Source organism: Osmia lignaria, chromosome 5 (genome assembly GCF_051020975.1).
Source record: "Osmia lignaria lignaria isolate PbOS001 chromosome 5, iyOsmLign1, whole genome shotgun sequence".
NCBI classification, from domain to species: Eukaryota; Metazoa; Arthropoda; class Insecta; order Hymenoptera; family Megachilidae; genus Osmia; species Osmia lignaria.
Genome location: NC_135036.1, coordinates 7,145,459 through 7,169,729, shown reverse-complemented (window position 1 = coordinate 7,169,729; position 24,271 = coordinate 7,145,459). Strand labels below are relative to the sequence as shown.

General features: G+C 39.6%; 1 protein-coding gene across 7 annotated transcripts in view; it reads right to left on the bottom strand.

Moving 5' to 3' along the window:
* Positions 1 to 24,271, bottom strand: part of LOC117605063 (nucleolar protein 4-like) — a 116,641-nt gene that overhangs the window by 38,847 nt on the left and 53,523 nt on the right. For 3 of the 7 annotated variants that reach the window (XM_034325887.2, XM_034325889.2, XM_034325886.2), the window contains exon 2: positions 2,820 to 2,893. The exons of 3 other annotated variants lie outside the window; for them this stretch is intronic. In XM_034325887.2, the coding sequence (XP_034181778.1) occupies positions 2,820 to 2,879 (60 nt within the window). In that variant the 5' untranslated portion in view covers positions 2,880 to 2,893. Of the gene's footprint in view, positions 1 to 2,819; positions 2,894 to 14,353; positions 14,492 to 24,271 lie in introns of those variants that run through there. One more of the 7 variants, XM_034325892.2, reaches the window with a different exon arrangement.

The following is a 24,271-nucleotide window of genomic DNA, read 5'->3' as shown; positions in this document are numbered from 1 at the left end:
CAGTCAAGTACGTGGCACCGAAGGGGTTAAATATTTACCGTTTCAAAATAACCCTTTTTATTGCCGCGCACGAGCAGGCGATGAGAACTGCTGGGGTCGGGACTCATTGTCAGAAGTCTTGGCATTTCTAGCGATGGTGGGCGTCGTTGGCGATGGAACGTCTGTCGGTAGCTAACGTTTTCGTTCGCTCGTGTGTGGGTGCAAGTGCATCACACATGTTGGCACACCTTATGCGAACGGATGCACACGTCCTACCTACGTAGAATCCGCGCAGGCCGAGTCGTTTCAACGCACAAAACGGCGCTCCGCTCGATCGGGAATACCGTCCTGTCATCTTTCGAGGGATCCAAAAGTGGCGGCAGAAATAGCGTCGCGGTTATTCTGCGAATTTTCACGAAAAATCGTGGAACTGCTACGACAATCTAAATTGATTAGCTCGTGATTTCAGGTAGAATTTTGATTGCTCGAAGAATCGAGACTCGAAACTTCTGAGGTATAATAAATTTTGAATAGAATTTTTAATTTTGCAGGTGTATTGTGAATTGACCGAAACTGTTCTTTTTGAAACTGGACTTCAATTGAATAAATCGATGAGATTTTTGCAATTTATGACTGCTGAAGAATATAGAATAAAAGAACTGATTTATGACGAGTAAAAAAAATTGAATTGTACTCGATACAAAAGAATTTCTATAAGATCCGCAGTTCGACTTGAATTATGATACCTATATATACATAAAAGTGCAATTATTCCAAAGTATAATTATAGAATCGTAATTTACCAAAATTAAAATAGATCCGTCTCATAAAATTTCAGCCAGCATTGAACCGAAGCGATTTCGAATGCATCAAAAATATCAGCGAACCCATAAAAGAAAGAAATATTCAATTTCGAGTGGGATTCGTAGTTTCCGTTGCACGGTGACGGTGACTCGAGCTCTTTCCAGCCCATCGCTAAATCCAGTAGGGCGATAAGTAAAAAATACTCTTTGTCCCCCACCGTTGCAACGACGCGGACTGTCTGCAAATTGCACACGACCGGTGCATCGTCTGGCACCGGCAGGTCGATGTACCCGGTGTTCGAAAAATGTCCGATGACCTGCGTCACCGTCTGATGCCAGCTTACTGCGTACGTACTTCGAGACCAATCATCGAGCAGAGCCGCGATGCACGTTGCACCGAATGCAGTTGCACCCACACCACGATGGGGTGAACCACGAGCGTACTGACGTCTATCGACAAATGTTACTATTTGATGGTAAATTTTACAAATACAATATTTTAAACTTAGCTATGAAATTTGTACTTTTACCTGTGTATGCACTTTTCATACCTGCATTTAAGAATTACCCAAAATTTTTAAATCAAAGATTATTTTTTTTTTTAAATTAAATTTTACATTGCATTTCACCATAGATAAGCTAACAATATCGGCAAATGAGATTTGTCAGAATAGACTCGACGTACGGAAGCATTAGCCGATGCACAAATCAAGGGAAGAAGCGGAGGCACGTTAGTTAGCCGAGACGCGGGTAATCAGTGATTAGCGATCGCACGACAAATCGTCGGTTATTGGTAGGGAACGAGCAGAATCCTAGCTCGTTAATATCACTCTCTGGGCCCCGCGAATCGCAAGTTCAAAGTCGTAGATTTCAATTAGCCGCATCTAGGCCGCGGTTGCGCGACAACCAGCTACGTTGCTTCCCTCTCGATGCCCTGGCTCATAATCGAAATGCAAAGCGGCCAGATCGATGCGATATTAGCCGCGATAGCTTATCTCCGACTCGTCACGATAATGGAAGGGCATCAGGACTCGGGGTGATTGATGCAGTCGTACACGGAATAAGACTGGTGCCGGCACTGGCACGATTAATCCCGGCTATCGCGGTTAATTCGTTATCGTTCCCCTGACACTCAGGGCGTCGCATTATAATACCTTAACTCTCAGATTTCTTTTTTTCAAATTTATCAGACAGAATATAACGCGTATATTAAATTTTATTCGTGCATTCAAGGGAGTTTTGCATTTTCAATGACCAATCCTTAGAATTTGACTGCAATTTTTATAGAATTTTATTAAGGTGCGCGGAAACCCGAAAATTAAATTTAAATTAATGAACTGAAATCATGGATATTCTGACAGCAATGAAAAAGATTGAGGGATCCAGGCTATAAGTTTAAAAATGAGTGGTTTCTGATCGCTACCGAGAGCCAACAGTACTCCTCCAACCATTCTACGTTAGAAAGCAATCAAGTATTTGATTACTATACTTTCTACCTGGCGGTAATTCGGCCCGCGCGAAACTTAGGTGTTACGTGCATCATCGAAGCCCATGGGTGGTGAAGTTTAGCATAAAAATCGGCTTGAAACGATACCGTATGAGCGCGCGTGCAGATATTACTGGATATTACCGTAACTGCCGCTGAATTATGGCAATTTTCAATTTTGCCGTGCTATCAATCGACCCCTCTAAATTGCTTGGCTACCATGGAGGCAGGCAAAAATCGGACCAGACGTCAATTTATAAATTTACTTTTTCTTATTCGTATTAGGCTGAGTAAAAATAGGTGATAATATCAAGTAGATGATTAATCAAAATTACTCAATAGCTTAATTTTTGATAATTTTTAAAATTGTGAATATAACATGGTCCATCAGAATTAGAGGTATTTAGAATTTAAAAAATAAAAATAATATCTTTTTAGAAAAATAGAAAAAGAAATGGCAACAGAGAATTTCGCACGAATTCAGAAACGTTATTAATTTAACTCGAAATGACAGTAAAATAAACAAGAAAATAATTATTAATTGAAAATACCTTGAATTCGTTTCCCTTCGCATTTTCCCAGTGGATTGAAACTGCACGAAGAACTACCATCGACTGCAACTTACCTGTAACAAGGAGAACAATTATTTTAATTAAATAAAGTATAATTGAAATGCGAACCTTATTTTATTATTTCAAATTGAACCTAACAAATTTCAATTTTCTGTTTGAAATAAAATTTTTAGCTTAACTTCAGTTTACCCTACTATTTCAAAATGCAAGTGCAGCAGATGACACATGCACAGAGGATGCATATAAAATTGCAACGATTCGATGTAGTTTCGTTCGCGATTGCCTGATGGCAGTTCGAAGTAACGGTGAGGATCGACAGGATTCTTTCACGAAGGTAACGGAGTGGAAGCAAGAAAGGTCGTCAGGTGTATTGAGCTAAATTCATCGCTCAAGATCGGTAATCTTCTTCGTTCGGTAAACCCAAGGATCTACGAGATCTACGATCGTCTGTGAGTCGAAGGATCGCGATTACATCTCCGCGTGTATCATTGATCCTTGAAGAAGTGTTCTATCATTGTTCAACCTTTTACCATTCTATGCCATTATTCGCGTGCTATGAATTGATCGTTGAATTTTATTAATAATAATAGATCCTTCAACACGGCTGCTACTTGTTGAATTGAATTTAAATTAGGTTTGAATTACCATTAGCATTATTACAATATTCAAGATCACGACCATTTACGTTCGCCTAAGAATGTGACGTTAAAGAAACTTTCCCGTATAAAAAGAAATACAAAATTACAGGAATAATTAAAATCCTGGCTAAGAAATCGAGCCGCAATCTGGGATGGGATCGAAACCGACTCTCGATGAAATAGCATACAGGAAACAGTGAGAATTCGGTCGATTCACTTACAATTAGACTTTTGCTCATTATTCCAGTAAAATCAAATGAATATGTATCTCGAATGATTAGCGGAAGAAGGTGAGTGTATCTAGAATGACTAGACTCAATTCTGCTGGTTAGATTAATTTGTTAATTAGGGAGACGTTGATGTGCTGTAATGAATATTCATTACAGGCATTCATTGTCATTTTGGAAGACTGAAAAATTGACACTGATGCCTTTTCTGTGTTTTATAAAATGTGGAAAGGAGGAAATTCTTGGAAGAAGAATGCATTGTTCAGTGTGTTACTGCTTTAATTTCTAATTATTTTTAATTTTCTAATGACTAGTATGGAAACCTTAGAAATTTTAGAATTTTAGAATATTAGAATTTTAAAATTCTATAATCCAAGAATGATAAAGGGGTCAACCCATATTTTTTGCGGGGGCTAATCCCACCCTAGCCGCCACTTAATTACACCAATATTTTTCAGTGCCTTGAAACATAATTAGAACTACAACAGTTTCCCTAGAAACATTCAAACATCGTTCTCAGCCAATTACACGCGATTGTATTTTCACCGAGCCGGCAGCAAATAAATTTCATTTCCAACCTGTGAAACGGTACCGCCCCGAACTGCAACGATATTTTCCATTTTCCATTGACAAGCACTCGGGCAGCCGTGCATCGATGATTTAAGCTTCGACGCATCATCGTGCCGGCACATCAAAAAATTAAATCAATTAAAACAATTCGTTTAATTGAAATGATAATCGAGTTACGTGAGCAAAATCGTAGCCACAATGTTCCCAAACGAGACGACCAGATTTTCCGTTGTAATATTCCCGATTGACCCTAATGTTGGTCAAATAAATGTACCTAATATTTTTATGAAAAACAACTCTAGAAAGATTGATCCATAACTATAATTAATAAAAAAAGAAATCATGGATGACCGTTATCGGTGTTCGCGACGTAATTTGGCCTAATGAGGGCGACGGGTGCGTTTTAATCTTCATTATTGAATTCGATGGTCAAACGCTTGCGACGAGCTGCTACCGATTAAAACGCGACTTTATTGCAATTGATTTTTGTTATAGCCTTCTGCTCCACGCGATAATTGCGTTTTCTACGTTTTACAAAGTCTCTAACAATTAATAGTATAATCTGACCAAAGGTAATTCCATGTAGAATATTAATTCAATCTATCATAGACCATTGTTCATTTTTAGAACCGAGGCTATCAAATTTTTAAGGACCGACTATCTAAATTACAATCGCGTATAATCCAAAAAACCGGTTAACGAAAATGAAAAAAAAAAAAAAAAAAAGAAAAATCAACTTGAAAGCTCTCGAAATGCCTTTGAACGTCTCTGTGCATCCGTTCCTCAGAATGGCTCGCAAGCTTGGTAGCAGCAAGCTCGGTACGTTCAATTTCTCCGACGGTTCCATTTACAGATTAAAACGCGACACCCCGTATAAGAAATGCAGAGTCACACACCCAGTTCCAGGTGAAAGAAACACAAACAGCGAAACGATTTCGGCCTCCAGAGGGATCTCGCGCAATAATTTCCCGATCCATTAAGGCACACCAAAGCGGCACACGGACGTTCATAAAATACACACAAGCACGCGACTACCTCTAACAAGCAGAAGACCCTAGAGGACCCTGGATACCACGTAGCTGGTGGTAGGTTGGACGGCCGCCACTAAGAATTCAATTAACGGTAATTATATGGCGACCCAACCCTCGTTACTTTTCCCTCTATCGGTCCTGCAAGCTTCTCCACCGCTCCCTTCTTCCATCCGCCCTTCATGCAGGTGCATCCATGATGCAGAAGCCTGGCTGCCAGAAACTTCCTACCAAGTCCCATTTCCAGGCTAAAACCGGCAGCCAGTTTCCCCCTATCTCTCTCCCCCCCCCTGTTCAATTCCAACCAGCTCCACCACCTCGAGAAAAAGGGGTTTGCATTTAATAGTGGCGGAAGGTTCTCAAGAATTGGCAGGGATTTCCGCGCCACCACGATCCCCTAATTGTGTGTCCACGGAGTTTAAGGGGTGGGATGGTCTCTTTTATGCCGCGGCTGGATCAGGCTGGCTGCCAGCCTTCCTCCGGCTAGGCTTAAGATTCGGGGAAGCTCTTTTTACCCGACCGCGATAAAAGACTCGCCCCCTCCGCCGATGTGAATTACAGCCTCGTTGCGTAATTAGGGGTGGAATTTTGATCAGCGAAAAGGGTGGCTCGGTGTTTAGTGTAAATAGCCAGGTTGCTTTGACAGTCGGGTGAATTGTGGATCAAGTGGGTCGAATGATTGTTGTTTCAAAGATTTGTGATTCTATGGGGATTTAAAAGACAAAATATTTCTTCATCAAAAAGAAATAAAAATAAAATATAAATCAATTTATGTATACCAGAAATTCGTCTGAATCGAAGGTAAAAAAAAAAAGAAAAAAGAAGGGTCTAAATCGGCCCGCGTATGCCGAAACGACAGATTAACAACACCCATCGTTTTCCACGGTGGGTACGGATATTTTTCATTTAACCGGCATCGAGCTTTTAAAATCGGAAATATTTTTTGCCAGAGCAAACACGAATGAACGGTCGAAACAACGGCCGGCAATCGTCAGTAAATTTCACGAGCAACCCCTCTCGTAGGGGGTGTAATATCAATTATAAACGCGTAACCAATAACTATGCCCGCGTATATGTGCTCGGCCAGTCACAGGCTAGGATTCGTCGAATATTTACCAATCCCGAGTAATCGAAAAAACGGGAAACGACCGTCAGAGTGGCGTTTCATCGCGTTTATAGAACACATCCGTTTCCCGTCACCGTGTAAATTCTCGGGATTTTTTTCGAATGTGCCTCGACTCAACCCAATTTCTCCATCCCTTACGATTAAATCATTCATGAATGAAAATATGAATTTTTATTAAATTATTTTTAGACTTCAGGAGTTAATTAACTTTTCATTAAATACCTTTACTAAAAATCTTTACTTTAATTAGGGAACTGTAAAAAAAGTATAATTTTTTGTTAATAATATACTAGTACTAGTAAAATATTTTGTTACTAGTATACTAAATAAAAATATGCTACAGTAATAAAGGAAATTAACGTTATTAAAATCATTTGTAATAATATTTAAAATAGTGGGTGATTAAAAAATAAATTTTAAAGAATATAATGATAATGCTAGGTTCTTAAGTTTCATTATTTTAATATCAAATATTCGTTATTCATAACAATACCACGAGCCAACAGAAATTGAGAGACGATAAATTTCAATGTAATTTCGAAAATTTACTTCCCTGTAACGGTACGTGCTTTCCAAATTTCCCGAAATGCGAGAACGGCAATAAATATGAGAATTTCGAGATTTATATTCGTATTTATATCCCCGTCGCGCCAACGCGAGCGCGGACACGATTTCACCAATGATTTTTTGACAATATTTCGAAACTCGGCTTTCACCTCGCTACAAAAAAGCGCATATAATTGAAAAGAAATGAAAAAAAAAAAAAAAAAAGAATCGTTCGTCGATGATTTTTTCAAACTGTCCGAAGCTCGTTTACACGTGATACCTGTTTGAAATATTTTTCATTGTCGCCAGAAAGTATCGCGGTCAAACGGTGCCTGGTGAAATCGATCGAATCCATTCCAATGAAAAATAGAATTTACACGAACATTCAGTGTTCAATCAAAAAAAAAAGAAGAATTGAATTTAATTAATTCCATTGGTTAACTGATATTCTCACACGCAACGAGTTCTATTGACCCAAAACATGGGAGTGAAACAATTTGTATTAATTAAAAAAACGAACGTGAAAGAGATAATTATAAATAATGTAAAACAACAAATTGAAGCTGTGTATCAAAAAATTAATTTTTGATGACTGCAATAATTTATGGCTATTTATAGCTATTTCTATTGCGGTGATCAATGTGTTAATGTTAATTATTCAGATATAAATTAAGAAATAATTGATCGAAAGATTGATCTTTTTTAACGTATCGAAGGTAAAATCAAATGACAAGTTAATAAAACTGAACGGGACCTCAAAACACATCGATGGGAAGATCGGAGGGGTGCTCACCCCTAATGAAAACTCAGCACCCCTCTGTCGAGACCACAAACGAAGATCTCAATGATTTTCACGCGGTTCTAAAGCCCCTGTCAAACATTTAGGGTTTCCTTTCCCATTCTTTATCCCTGACATAGTCATTTGTTTCATGCTACAAGCTTTTCAATTATGATAAGCTAAAAAATTAAATTAAGTAGTAAGCCTCTAATTTATGAAATACTCGGATACCCTGGTAATTTTTTCTACCCGGGTGTCTCATAAGTACTCGGGTAATTTTCTCTACCTGGATATCTCACGGGTAATTTTGTCTACCCGGGTATCTCACGGGTACCCGTTCCAATTGAATAGTCTCAATATTTATATCTTATCCAATCGCAATGAGCAACAATACTCGATAAATTCCAATCGTCCAAAATATCCAGAACCGCGAAACTCCGTCTCAAAAGGATTATAACTAATTAGAAAAATTAAAAAGGCGTTTGGAAACTTGCCTTTCGATCGTCGACGACGGGTACACGCGACTTGCTTCGAAACTCGTGGCGGTTTAACCGTGAAAGCCGCGGCAGCGCAGATAAGTGTTAGGTATCAACTTGTTGCATTAATTACAGCGGGGAGGGCTATTAGCCATCGATTCGCGCGAAACCTCGTTTCTCTCTAGTTACCTCTCTTCTCGGTTTCCGTGTACACAGGCGCACGCGTACCTATGTATACAGGGTGGGTCACACAAAACAAACCACCTAATTATCTTCTCGAGCTGTAACGATGCGACGAGAGGGAAAAAAAAATACCATTTTTTCCTCCTCTTCAAGATCATCTGTGCTGCATTTTTACATATTATTTTGCTCTTGCAGTAAACTTATATATAAATTTTTTGAACTAACCACGTTTTATCAAAGAAGATTAATTTATCAGTCAGCTGTTTTTAATTATGAAAATGAAACAATTAATGTCACTGATAATATTTTAAATTGTTATTCATTTTAGGAGACAGTCTTGCTGTCATAGAAGTATTGTATTCTATTTGATGAAAATTGAAAAATTTGAAATCCTGAATTTGCAATTACATTTGCTCGAATATTTCTCTTACATATTTAAAGGGGTTGGACAGAAGAATGAAAAAATTTTTAATTTTCAAATTTTTTCAAAGTTATTTTACTTAAATCCAAAGGGAAATCCATGTTCGTATTCAACCATTTACGCAGAACACTCTTGCAATAGACGTGATCTGTTTCAAGTAAAGAGGTTATCACCCGCGACAAAATTGTTTCGCGTATTTATATTTTGCTGCGTTTCACTTATCGTCGATACCGTTTAGATGCGCAGAACTCTGTCTCCGATTTCCTTCAACAAATTTTATAACCATCGCATTAAAAAATAGAAAAGAACCGGCTAGGGAAGAACGGTAACCTTGTGTTAAACTATTTTCAATATACAACTACCGCATCGTCTGCTAAAAATAGCCAGCTCGAAATAAATTTATCAATAATTATCCTCCGCGTACAAAACACCCCAACGAATGCGTCCTCGCGACGAAGTAGAATTTCCCTTTGACTTCCGGTCTGTCGAAAAGCCGTGTTACGAAATTGAAAAGAAAAATTCAGATCGTTCTTTAATTCGGCTAAGGGGACGTTCTTGACACTTTTACATTCTCGCGGAAGCGCGTGTTGCTTTCTGTCGAAAGGAAGGTGCTTGCAGAGGCGGATACGCGGACCGGAAGTGGTCGGTAGCACCGTGCCCGGCAATTACGCGGACTTGCATGGCCATCCCTATCAACTCGTCCACACGTGACTGTGTGAAAGAGAAATTTCTACGTGTGCGTTAACGCGAAGCACTCCCTTAGGCTCTGTTCACACGTGGAACGAAAATCAATCAATTTCCATTAATTTAAAATCACAATTAATTAACAAATTTATCTCTACAAATGAAAGAAACAATAGAAAATCAAATTTATATCGAAATTAAACTTCGATGTTCGCTGTTATGACGTGTCGATTTCAAATGCGGACGTGAAATTGTTATTAACGAAATTGCATCACGCCGCTCGACCTTATCAATTTTTCACGCCTTCTTATCACCGATAGGAGGCTAGAATTTTCACGGTGTGAACGTGGCATAAGGCGCGTGAAGCCGCGGCTAGCTCACCGGATGAAAAAAGCGAGCACACTCTTTTTTTCTTCTTCTTGTGCCGGCGCGGTCAGCTCACCTTGATAATGCGAGATATCACGCGAGTACACAGCAACAAACGAGCGCGTGTGTGCGCGCGAAAGAAAAAAAAAAAGGAAAAAAAGAGAGGAAAAACGGAGCGAGGGGAGAGGGGAAGAGGCCAGTGGGTATCTGTAACTGAACGCTGCGGTTCGCGCGAATATGTCGGGCTGAGAGGAAAATTAAATATTACGCGAGCTCGGGCCGCAAAAATTTTCTGTTTCTACGATTTTCCTCGACTAGTTCGCACCCTTTCCCCGGCTGCGTTCGGTGAACGTTTCGGCGATGATTTCTGCGCGGAAAAATTAATTAACTTCCTGCAGAGGTTCTTGTGAAACGAGGATTCTTCGAATTCAATAAAAAATTAAATTTGGAAATTTTTTAAATGATATTAGAATATAATGAATTTTTGGTGTTCGATAATTATGAATTATTATATTTCATTTTTGTATCGGAATGCAAAACACTCGAATATTTACGAAAAAAGGATTTTGTCGAGGGAAAAATCATCAAGTCCATCGAAATGAAGTGACGCAGCGTAATATTGTGAGTAATATTACGGCGAAATGTAGCGTGGACGGTATAAACAATTTTTGAAAAATTAAAAAAATATCTGACCCTCCGGTGTACACGATGTATATCACCGCACGCTTTTAGTTTAATAACCAATGCACACGGTTACCTACTCGTGTTGTTGGAAAATTCATTTCACAAGAACGCAATAGAAATCGGCGAAAATTTCATTAAAAATTGATGCTTGCATGTGCACCACTTGTGCATGACACTCGATTCTATAAATTTTAATTAGTACTTTCAGCAATACCTATTGACGATCGATCGCGTTTTATTACGATCAGCATACTAAGCACGTGGCGAAATCAAATAAATTTTATGGAGACATCAATTCTGGCTTTACATCTCGTCGTAGAAAATCCCTTTTAATGAATACCTATTTTCCATAGATACTTTCATTTTTTTTACCAAAGTAAACACCAATAAATTTATTATCTATTTAATTATCTAATTTTAATTATTTCATTTATTCAAACTGTCAAAAAGCGAAGCTATTGCAACCCCTTGAATAAAACGATAAAAAATAGATGCGATATACCGTTTCTCTTTCTCGAATAGAACGGAACCCTGTCAATGTCCTAGCAAAAGTCTCAGGTACCAGGATCCTGGTTGTTCGACGATCAACCGGTGCCCCGTTCGGCGCAGAGATCCTGGCAACCGCATATTCCGACTAAATTCGAAAAGGTCGATATTTCAAATGCCAGCGTCAGGGGTTAACCGGGGGCTATTTTGAGTGCGCCGCACGGCATGTAGGACCCGAACACACCACCCGTCAATAATCCGCTGAATAAACTATCGTCCGCCCGCCCACATGGCCACCCACCCGTCCACCACAACTCCACTCAACCGCCTCGTACAGCCAGGCATATATCACGTACGAGTGTGTACCGTGTGTGAAATGTGTATTTCTGTGTACAATTGTACGTGTGTGTGCGTGCGTGGAACGTGCTAATATATGTACCGCAGGCGCGGCTGGACGAGCGTACGTCCAGGTTCCCGTGTCTGTGTTCCCCTGTGCGATCCCATGTGTGGGAAGCGACCACGCCAGGGCCGTACAGACAGGGGAGCCGTAAACTCGACCGGAGAACAGTCACCAGGGAGACGAAACGATGGCTACGAGAAAACGAGTAAACTACCTTCCCGTATAAAATAATCAACGGATCGTCCTCTCGAAGCTTTCAGCGGTTCTTTTAGGAAAATTTCGGAAAAATTCTGGGAAACATAGGATCTCCCGATGATTATTGTACCCTTACTTGTTCGTAAATATCCTGTTAAGACTGCTCAGGAATGTTGTTTCTACGGAGAACCGGGGAATGGTTCAGGTTTTGAATTATTCCCGTGTTACTGTAGTGCAACATTTTCGTAAAATATTTGACACGGCGTTGGGGTCGTTTATATACGCGTTTCCTGATTCGCAAAATGCGACACCAACACCCGGTCGAATTATGCAAATGACTGTTAATCTTTAATTTTATTACCCGAAAAATCTATTATTGCATTTATGAAATTATAATTCTTTCTAACGCAAATCTGGTATTATAGATTTGGAAATAATTTTAATAGTCATTAAGGGTAAAAGCTGACTTGTGGCAAATAAAGCTTATTATTCAAGTTTATTTTGAAAATTATTGTTCGTGCTCGAGAGCGACTCGAATGCTCGCTAGCAGCAGTCACCTACATACGAAGAGCACGATGTATTATTGACACCGCAACCCCCAATGTAGCCCGCCATCGTCGACCCCCTTTATGTCCTCCCTTGTTGGAAATCAGACAGGTATGTGTACACGTATATGCACATATATGCGTCTGACTAAGAGGTGGCGTTACAAACCACTGTCAAGAATTCACCCAATAAGTATTTTTCAATATTATTATTTCGTTGAATATTGTGTATTGAATTAACATAATGGCACACTTTCTAATATTTTAAAATTTAAAATGACTCACTGCTAGTCGAGGTATCATCGTTGACAGATAAGAGATAATTTCCCTTCTATTAAACCAGGAATATTATAATTATTTACGGTGAAAGGGTTAACGCGTTTCTGTACATTAAAAATCAATTTTTCCGTGTAATATTATTTTTCGAAATAATATAATGACTTTTTAATATTTCAAAATTTCAGATGACTCACTGCTAATCAAGGTATCACAGCTGACAGATAAGAGATAATTTCCCTTCCATTAAATCAAGAAATACTATAATTATTTACGGTGAAAGGGTTAACGCGTTTCTGTACAGAAAAAATCAACTTTTCCGCGCGTGACGAGCCTCCTTCGTCCGTCAGACTATTTCATCGGTAATTTCCTGAATCCTCTCGTGTCTCGAGAAGGTGGGAGTAACCTCGACGTGGTACCCACGTACCTGTGGCGCATGAATAATGAAAATCCTCAGACTCGGTGCAATTACCACCGGAGCGTCGCATCCGGCCTCGATTCCGACGAGATCGCGAGATTTTGGGCTATGCGACCACCGGAGTGCACGGTATTTTTAGTTGAAAAAATTCGATTAGCATCGAAACCGGGAAAGACGACGGCTTATCTTCGACGCCTCACCCTCGCGCGCCGCGGCCATCCCTTATTGTTCCACGACAGACGAGAGCCCTTCGCTTACCCTAGGTCCGGGATTACTCGACGCTAATCGAATCTACTCGCCGCTAATTGACTCCGGGAGTAATCGCGAGTAAAACTTTCATGGCTCACCCGATTCGCGCCGCTCTGCTTGACTGACAACCGACTCGCCCCGAGACGGCGTAAGGGGGATGAAGATGAACAAGGGGGGTAAAAGGAACGAAGCCAGGTGAGAGATATTACCGGGGATGCCTCTTCGGTTCCGCGTAATTGCAGTGAAACGGGAATTGTTCGCTCGCGATGTCGAAATGAATTTACAATAGTGGACGATACGGGGATTCTTTTTTCCTCCCCTTCCTCGACGACAATCATTGTTTTCGAATGGAGACAGAGAAAAGGAATGAAAAACAATTTCTAATCTTAAAGATTGCAGACTTTCGTACGATAAATATAATGTAATCAAAGAATTCAACGCGGCTGGTAAAAGACTATAAAAACTAGAGCGAAGAAATCAAAATTTCATTAAAACGCATTTCTTTTCCACGCAATTTTCAGACGCTCCAAACATCCGCGTAAAAAGTAATTTTCACCGTCATTTACCTCGAATCTTAAGCGTTTCGATATACAGCGCATAATGAGAGAGCAATTTCCCAACTCCTCGCATACCTATGTTCCCGTAGCCTAGTTTTCGTCGAAACACGCGTCATTTCGTTCGCGACAACCGCACGGAACAGCGTGGAAATCGTGACGGGAATCGATGGAAAAACCGATCGTCACGGTTATACGACGCCGAAACGACAATAATTTATTCGCCCGGCGATCGCCTTAATTATCTGGTCGAGCAGGCGGTTAAAATTACGCGTCCAGTCGAGCCTTATTTCACAATGTCACCGAACGTGCGATTATATCGATCGGCTGCATTCCAAGTGTCGATACGTTTTCACAAAAAACAACAACAATCGTCCTATGCGCCCGGTCTCGATCGCTTTGTAATTTCCTTCCGGTGGCAGCATTTCGCGTGATTTATTATCGAATCGCGTGTCCTCCGCAATAGAACCATCGATTAAATACTTAACGCCTCTGAATTGAAATTTCAACACCCTAAGAATATAAATTCGAGCTAAATAAATTATTCAAATTCCTCCGAATTTACAAAGTAAATTTCAGTCTTCGAAGCATCCCCCTCGGCAAGAAACATCCCCGTTTCTTTCTTTTTCTCCCCGTAATAATTACTTTCTTAACACCGCGTACACGAGCAACGGTGTGCACAGGCGTCGGATCCGAATGTAGAATCGTGTTCGTCGGTAGGTGTGCACGTGACTGGTGCAAAAAGAACACAGGACGTTGCATGTGGACGTCGATGCGGTGTACCTTGACACGGATGGCTCCCTGAATCAGCCGACAGCTAGCAACAAAACATCACCTCGCTATCACACACGCCTACCAACTACACGACACTCTGCCCGCTGCCAGCGTGAGCTGCGTCAGTGTTGGACAGTTGACGAACGGCGCCGATAAGGCCGTCATCAAGCCGGCCAGACCGACGACAACGACGCCGACCACGACCACGACGACTCCGTAGGAAATTCCATTTCCTCCGATTCAAGCCGTGAGCCGAAGTGCTGATATCACCGGTCGCCAAGGATTTCAAGGTGAATCCTGGCAACTGGGACCATTGGCGTAACCGGGTAGAGGATAAAGTCTGGCCTCTTTGAAAATGAATATTTCGACCGAAATGCGGAAAAAAATTATTTGCACGTCGTACAAATGATGATAGTAAAATAAATGCGTTTTAATTACACGTACACATGTTAACGTGATACGTAACGAAGTGAACTTGGTTTTCTTCTCGTCAAAAGAACCTAATTTCTTTGCTTTTGGGATTGACAAGCTGCCGAATAAATGGGAAAAAGTTATATTTAATAATGGAGAATAAATTTTAGATTAAGTACCTCTGTAATTTTCTCAGTATGGTAATAAAATTGGTGCAAAGGAACCAATTGAGTACTAGTTTTATGGATTATTATATTATTTGATAGAATGTTGGTTGCGAATCTGATAAACATTTTGAACGATTAAAAAGAATTTCTGAATATTTCTTTCAAGTAACATTCCAACCGCGACCCCCAACATCGAACCACCTATTAATACTTGAAGTTCACGGAACGTAAAGCCAGAATCTTTCTCCCGCGGCTCCGACAGACTATAAAGTATAAAGGTAATCGCAAAGCGACTGCCAAGGAAGCAGCTAAAGATGATTTTGGAACGTGAACAACGTGCCTCGCGATTCACTCGGAGATGAGAGGGCGTGGTTCCACCCCCGTTTGGTGCATTACAGAGAGAGAGTACTTTCGAAACATTGGGTGCCTCCGCTTTGGGGTAGATTCTGCGAAAGGGTGCCACCCTGAATAGGTTCATGCTTCCCTTTATACAGGATGTTTCAATGATCGTGATACAACTAGGGTGGTTTATTTGAAAAAATAGATGAAAAATTTTAAATCAAATTTGTGTTTTTTTAAATAAATAACTAGGCAGCGAAGACCATCGACTTATTTACCCCTCATCGTTACCCATCTTTATTGTAATGTTCACGAGTATCGTTCGCGAGGTGTGTTGGCTGCTCAACGTGTTTTTGCATTATGGAAACGGAAGCTGGGATTTACAGACGGTGGAAAGGTGCAGGATGTCGAGGTGTTTGGGATTCGATGCTTCGCAGGTGTCCAAAGTTTCCGAACCAACTCCGGGAACCTGATTTCGGTGAAATCCCGTGGGAGACTGGGAGCGAAACTTGTTAAGAAAATTTCGGCTATGCGGTTACTCGCGAGCAGGAAGTTCGTCGAAGGACTTGGCATACTAAGTTTTTGAAAGGGACCATAGAGATACTTGGAATTAGTGAAAAAATAGAAAATTCTTTGGACTATTCAAAAACTTTAAATGAAGATGACATCGTTCGTGCAGATCGCGAATTTACTCGCGAATAATTAATTACAAAGGGTGAACAATTATCTACAATTCGCTTAATGAAACTACCACAGGAACAAAATTCCACTTTTGAAAAGAAACGAACGAACCAACCCTATCTTCATTTCCCATCAATGGAGGTTAACCAATTATCCTAAAGCACTATTCCATGGAATATTAGAGAAGATCGCAAATATTCAAGTAGATATATACATATATATTTGAAATGTTCCACACGACATGGTAGGCAAGATAGCTTGAAAACGGGGTGAGAGTAGAGCTCCGGGGTGGTTCGAACCAGGCCAAGAGAAGGGATGCCTCTCTTCTTCTCTTTTACCCCCCTTTTATTCCCTTTCACTGAATATAGCGAGCACACTGGCACACCCTTATTGTCGGTTCCAGGCACCGGCATACCTGATCTTATGGGAAATCCATACTGGCCCTTACTTTCCTAGGAATACGAGGAGGGGTGGAGGCACCCCTTGCTAAAACTCTTTCCTTTCACGTCAGGCTTATCCTGTGACGAAGAAGCTCCTCGCTACCTCCTTCTACTTTTTCCTATTGTTGACCATTCAAATTATTCTGGAGTCTAGAATCATTCGAATTTAAAAAAGAAACAAATATTTGGAAACCTCGTTGATAATTATTATTTATTTTCTGTGGTCATATTGCAGATTTTTATAAAAATGTAGGTTTCTATAAATTATTTTCTTTCTCTAGGTGCCATTTACCATTTGACCAAATTGGTAATTAATTAATGTAATTAATATGTTTTCTACGATCTGATATGTTATAAATGCATATGCTTCCACAGCCTGTTAATAATATTTATAAAACATTTGTATCGTTGAAGTTACTTGAAAATTAACAAAATAGAGGATCAAACGAGCATCACCAGTTGCGTGCTGTGCTGGCACGTGTGTAGGTGATTTAATTGCCTGAACGAACGAGAACGATCGTGTGAATGATAAACTAGAGACTTCGAAGCTAATGGTGGGAGTACTGTTTCCTCCGTGAATAACTGAAGTGGCGATGTTCACCGGTGGGGTGATTTCAAACGCAGTTTCAGTAAAGAAATTTATTCGACTGGATGTAAACTAAAACCTGTCGATGTAATTTCATGAAAACGAATAGCTTTCCTTTCAGATTTCTTGCGATTCCAAAGCTGAATATCAATGACTTTATACACTAAAAAATCAATTGTTAATAATTCACAAAATTATACGATTTAAAAAAAATAAATTTCTAAAATATAAAAATATTTTTCATTTTGTGAAGCTGTATTTTTTTAGAAATTAATAATTTATTTATCTGTGTTAAAAGTTAGTCTGTCAATACCATTTCCATCAACCGTAATCATTTTATTGTTAATCTTGAAATTAATAACAATAGGGAATAAAAAAAGGAGAAAGTAAAGTCACAGAAAAAAATACCGTTTTGCGAGTAAATCGATTTCACGTCATTTACAAGCTCCATTAATTCCTTCGAGCTCGTCGTTAAAGAACGAAACCCCTTACGCCAAACCCTCGGCCTTTTACTACGACTTTCAACGTCCAGTAATTTAATCCTTTAACGAGAGAATCGCATGCCTCATTAGCGCTTCAGGATTCCACGTGCCCTTATGTAGCTTCGAGAACAGTGTAAAGCTACCTTTAAACACTCCTGTCCGCAGGATTTCAAGGATTCAACCCCTATGACGAATGATTCGAACCACCCCAAAAATTGAATTCTTCTTTTTTTTAATATATAAAAATTGCATTAACACTCAATCTACAAACTAAGTCAAAATAATAAATCCCAAGTTTCTTATCATAAATTATAAAATTTATTAAAGTGTTTTTTTAAAATGTATGTTGACTTCTGTTAAGATAAAAAATTCATTTTCTTTTCAATTTAAAAACAAGTATGCACAATTCTAGTGTTAATAACGAGATCATTAATGTCCAAAGCTTCTACCTCTTTATTTTTCATAAAGAAATAAAAAGAATATTTTCTGAAGAACTTTATTACCACAGAATGTTTCTATTTCCAGAAGAATATGTTTTTAACAGCTGTGAATGAATGGGTTAATGGTACAAATAAAACGTAACCGGAAATCTAAACGAAGGAGAAAAATGTAACACAATAAAGTGACAGAAATAATTCATGAAAAACATTCTGGTTACACGTAAAACGTTCCTTGCTATTTCCTTTTAAAAGTCAGCTAATCCGGCTTAAATTTTAGCCGCGTAGCTCGGACGAAACAGAAGGGAAAACAGTAATCGCATTATGCATTCGCACCGAACACGTCGTTATCGAATAACGCGTTCATCTTTCATCGGTCGCGTTTCGCGAGGCTGATTCACGCGGCTCGAGCGAATCCGCTCGATGCGGGAAAAATATTTTTCACCGGGACTACCCGTCAGAGACGTACGATTCCCGTATTATCGTGAACGGAACGCAGACGACACTGATAAGGAATTTTGATAGGCCGTTGCCGGTCGGTTTTCCATAATAAACGTTGACACGTCGTTAAATCCACTCTTCCTTGTTCTTTCTCATTTTGTTTTCGTTGCAAATGAAATTTCAAAAGACCGACACATTGTTATGAACCAACTATAAAATATTTCAGTGACGAGTAATCGGTTCAACCAAACGTTGTACAACACTCTCGCGATAAACTACGAACCATGCGTCACTGCATGGGACCATCGATACCATTAAAAGTACTTGGTATATTTTGTCAGTACGTGCTAAGACTGACGTCAATTGAGTACACAGTGTAAATCAGGCTTAACGACCTTTCGTTAATAAACAAGAAAAAAATTCTTTGACAAAAAGTGACGTCGCGCTTTGATACGCTGGTTGTAAGATATTAAAGCTGAATCTTTAGTAGATATCTCAACAGGATTTATTTATAAAGGAATTTCTTTGACCGTGAAATTTTTAATCAAGTAATTAATTAATAAAATTTAAATTAAAATTCGAACTAGATCTCTTAAATAATTCGTTCTATGCAATGTTTATTCGTATATCGTAACGCAATCTTTGGTAAGCAGACTCATCACTTTCCTTTGCTTTTTATTTCACGAAGTCAGTTAGTTTAGCTTTTAACCTCTTGCGTTCGGGATCACATCTAACGTACGTTGTGTTTCTCACGATCCAAAGACATCAAACACGTCCCGTACACGTGTTCGCTCCGACTTTTATTTCATTTTATCGACATTCATTTCATCGCCTAAAGTCGCGCGAGTTTTTAACGCGGACGAGTGCCATTGGAGTGACCATTTCAAATTTGATAGAATATAAACATTGTACGATATCGATATTAATAGAAAATCGAACAGGTAGACTTTGTTTTCACGTTTATCAAAGTGCATCCGAATGAATGCGGTAACCGGGATCGTTTTGAAATGCACCGCGGCGAGATGCGAAAAACAACATCACCGAAAATCTGCTATCAAGGTGGAACCGCAAATCCAGCAAAGCCGGTGATCAAACAAAAACGTTAGCACAGAGGAGCACACTCGAAAGACACAGCCGCGTTTGAATCGCGATTCCTCTCGAAGCTGGGACGTTGAATCGCAACGATCACGGGCGCGCGTTCGTTCCTAATTACCTCGTTCTCCGCGCGATCGACGCGGCTGAAAAAGGGGTTCCTATCGCTGCGGGGGAGGAGGGGGTGGTTGCATTCGAAACGTGGCCGGCGTACATCCGGTCGGCGCAAGCGTAAAAAACTTGTGAATCCAGCGGGAAAGAAAGGTTCACGGTCCGTCGTGGAAACGAAAGGGTTGGAGAAAGGGGGGGAGGGGGAAAGATTGATTGGCAGACCGGGGTGTACGCGCGTACGCGCGACTGAAAAACAGGGTTTTCGAAGGGAGCGAGAAGGGAAAAAGGAAGGGACCGGAAGAAAGACGGGCAGAGGGAGAGAGCTGGAAAAATATAACCTGTTGGACCGCGAAGGAGCAAGAGCGAGGCTAAACCGAGAGAAGGAGAAACGATTCAACGAATGATAAGCAGGAAAGAGAAGAAATGATAGGCGCCAGAGCGAGACAGCCTTGTTTAATTCAAAGGAGGGGAAGTCGATGAGAGAGGGAACGGAGTAACGAAGAGGAGAACAGAGGAGGATACCGATGGAGGAAGAAGGACGTTGCCGTCCCGAACCTACCTCAACTCCAACTTGACTTTCGCGGTTCGATTCTGATCGGATCGATCTAACTAGCGCGCCACCGAGCAAACCAGCCACCGGTATTTACTGTTGCTCTCTTCGTTGCGGAATCGCGCCCTCCCTCGCACCTTTTCGTTCCGTTTATCGTATCGGCCACTTTCGTCGTCCTTTTTTCAGACCAAATTATTTCTAGCTAATTCTTCCTTCATTTTCTCCCTGTCTTACGCGATATGTCATAATTTTTCAATAATTTTTCAAGAAAAACCGCGACTTATGTCGTGGAGTGTTTCAACCCCGAATGGCGGACCATGGAGAGAGCCCCAATTTTCATTCAATTTTCTATTTCACGTTATTTTCATTTTCATTGACAAGCATACACTTAACTTTAGATTAATATTCTTTATATTTTTTATAAATTTATGTCATTATCAATTCAGGTGCCCTGTTCAAGGATTAATTACGAATTGTGAAATTAACACGTTCAGACCCGAGCAGGTGCAGTTCAAATTAGATAATGAAAGATCGTGAATTAAAATATTAGGATACGGAGCATTTTTGACAAAAATGGCTCTCAGGACCGCATACTGTACTCTGTTTTAAAATTCTATTTCAATGTATCGTATAGAGGAAACATTTGTTGTGAAGCCCTGGCTTAGTGTTTCAAGTCCTTATCTCCCTCTGGGGATCAGATTTCGTGTTCTTTCACGCTCAAGCAATTTTACGAGTTCTTTAAATTTTACCGCCCATCTAGTAGGGGTAGATTTACCTAACTAGGTCAGAACGTGTTAAATTGTTTTGGAATAGGTACCAACAATTTCCTACTTATCCCTAATTTTTTTACAAATTACTAAATTCAAGACCATTTAAATTCTACTCCAAAAAATTAAAAAATTTGTAGGTTTTTTATATTTAATAAATAATTCTGCCACTGGACAGGTAGAAGGATTCGGTTTGAGTGCACCATGTTTTTGCAGGCTTCTTTTCCAGTATAGCACATAACATACGAAGAACTCTTTAAATAGGATGACTCGTCGATACTTTTTTTTCTAATCTCGGAATCGACAGATGTTTGCAATGTTTTTTAGACAATGATGAAAGTACGCAGTGGTACGGTAACATCGGAGAAGCTCTGCTTCTTTTTCTCTTCTAAATGTCTGAGCAAATAATGGAGAACGATGGTAAACAGAGGCAGGTTGAAACAATAGTTTGATAATTGTTATTAACTTTGCTGGATCGAGCGGGTTTCATCAGAAATTTTTAAGATGATAGATTTTCATGCGGGTTTGGCAACTTTGAAAATATTTTTAAGCAAAACAGCGCTTGAATTTGAGACACGATCGTAAGAAAAATAAATATTTCAACATCGTTGGCGAAATTTCACCGAAACTTACACGATTTACAAATTCTTTTTATCGTTCTTATGGCAGTTACGAACAATATTTTTATTCTGAGTGTCAAGAATTCAAGACCGAAAGGGTTAATACGCGTCGAACCAAAAGATTACCCTTTCAATGAAAAGAACCATACAAACGCAGGATTGTTATATAAACCCTTATCGATATAATAAAATAATAATCAGGGAAACGAGTGTCGTTGTTCGAAATAAAAGAGCGATGTTGTTAATCCTAATTGTAACGTCGAAGCAAAACATTCGTTCCGCTCGACGAATCGCGAATGCAATTCGTTCGGAATTTATCCTGGAAAACTGCACGACCGACGGAATTGTTTCAAATTCCGCTGGCAACGTGGACAAAAGGGCGTCGCACCGTGAAAGATTCAAAGGGTTTCGCGCGACGAGCACACTTTTCAGATCGATCATTGTTACACCGTCACGCGCTAACGGGATGGTGTATGGTTTTTGGAACTAAACGCGGACAGCATCGCTGGGATTAATTTATGCAGCTGGACGATCGATGGGCTAATGGAGTTCGCGAAGCTTGAATATCCGTGCAACCTGGATTGCGATACCGGTTCCGACCGATTTTATTCCGATGCTCGTTGGATTAACCGAATGAAAATGTTTTCCTTTCTTTTTTTAAATCATGCTTCTAGTATATGGACGATTCGAGGGTTTCATTATTTGAATAGAATTAGAGCATCATAGTGTGTAATTAACGTATTTAGTACTTAACTCTCGAATGGCGGACCATGGAGAGAGCCCCAAGTAAAAATAAAAATACAGTGATTAGCAAAGATAAATAAGTTTTTGTAATATCCTTTTGTAGATTACTAGTTTGTTAAATAAAAGAAATAATTTACTTGTCTAAAAGTAATTATCTAAAAATTATTCAATATATGATTCTATAACAAAAATCCTAGTCAAAATGAATGAACCTCAAATTACAAATCTGTGTATAATGAAAAAAGAACGTATTTTCAAATAAAAAAAATAGTTTTCATACGATGTCGCGTTCTTTCAATTTTTTCCAAAACATTTCCTCGAACCCACCAGCAGGGCATATGCAATTAATCGCAGATTTTAACGATGTTTCGAACGTCCACCCTATCCACACGCCACCCCTAAAATTACATTTCCGCGTCAATTACCTTCAACACAATTAATTAGAATAGATGTCCGCGAACGTATCGAAAATATGCAAATATAATAATAAAATAACTCTCGGATACTATTGGCACCCTTTTAACTAGCTTAAAACACACCGGGCATTAATGGAATTACAAGAACAACATTAAATGTAAATAACCAGATATATTGCAAATTGTGTTTCTATATCTTTGCTCTATTTTAATTTCGAATCGTTATATCTGAATTATTATTAATTGTCGAATTATTTAATAAAATAAGATGCCTTCTTTTCCATTTTTTTAATAATATTCCAATAAGAAAAAGAAAGGAAACGAATCAATAATCGATGCGTTCGATTATGAAGAATTTTTGAATCGATGCACGTGGTTGGTCGTGCTCCCTGGAAACGCGATCCAGGGATTATCTTTCTCGCGAGATATGCACGCCTAATCTATTCGAGAAAAAGAAGTTTGCGCGATAAGTCGCATGTGACAAACTAGTCATCGAATGTCATCGATTTCCTCGATTCGAGCGTCACGCGAAAATCTAAGAATTCAGCGAGTTTTCCTCGTGCAAAAATAAAATTGGAATTCATTCGAAGGTGAGGTAATTTTTCATCGGATTTTGAATATCATTTTCGACAATTTGATATTGAAAAGATAAACAAAATAACAATTTTATCAAAATAACCCTGAAATTTTCATGCGAAGATTAATTAATTATTAATAGTGATTAATTTAATTCATAAAAATCCTCGTCGATACACAGAACTGTCAATATCCTCGGACAAAATGGAGCAAGTCGATGATGGAACTGCGCAAAATAAAAGTCGAAAATAACGATGTAGCCGGCGGTTAATGAGTCAATACGCGTTAAGTGTTACCCTCGCAACTTTTCCGGTACGCGTCCCCTCCGCGAAATTCGTGTAACTCTTTCAATTAAAAGTTTCGCGCGCACGGTTCATCTTCCTCCCGCTGCCCGCGCTCCTACTGCTACGCTCGCTACTCCACTTCGAAAAAAAAAAAAAGAAAATAAAAAAACGCGGAGAGGGGAGGAAAAATTAGAGTGCAACAGAATAATGAGTTGGTCGAGAGTGGAAAACTCGGTTTTCCAAACTGTCCCGTGTACACATCCCCGGTCATGTTACAAAAATTACTCGTCCTTCGATTTTCATTCTTCCGTCTCGATAAACGGACGTATAATTACGCGTGGCAAGAAAATGACAACCTTGAACCTCGAGCTCGTTACCCTGCGACTTAGACTTTGATTCTCGCCGCGTATTCTTTTTCTTATTTCAGAGACACGATCCGTGCTATCGATTCATTCAAATCAGTGTTTCGCTATCGTAGCCGATTCGAGCGTCATTCATAGTATAAACACACGTAGAACGTAAAAATAATAATTGTTGTAATTGTGGGAGGATCGATAGCGCGGATCAGGCCTTATTCGATCGATGGACGCATCGGCGTCTGACTTACGGATCCTCGTATTGCGGAACAAGTCCGATCACGTGGCGATAATGTGGCAATCGGTC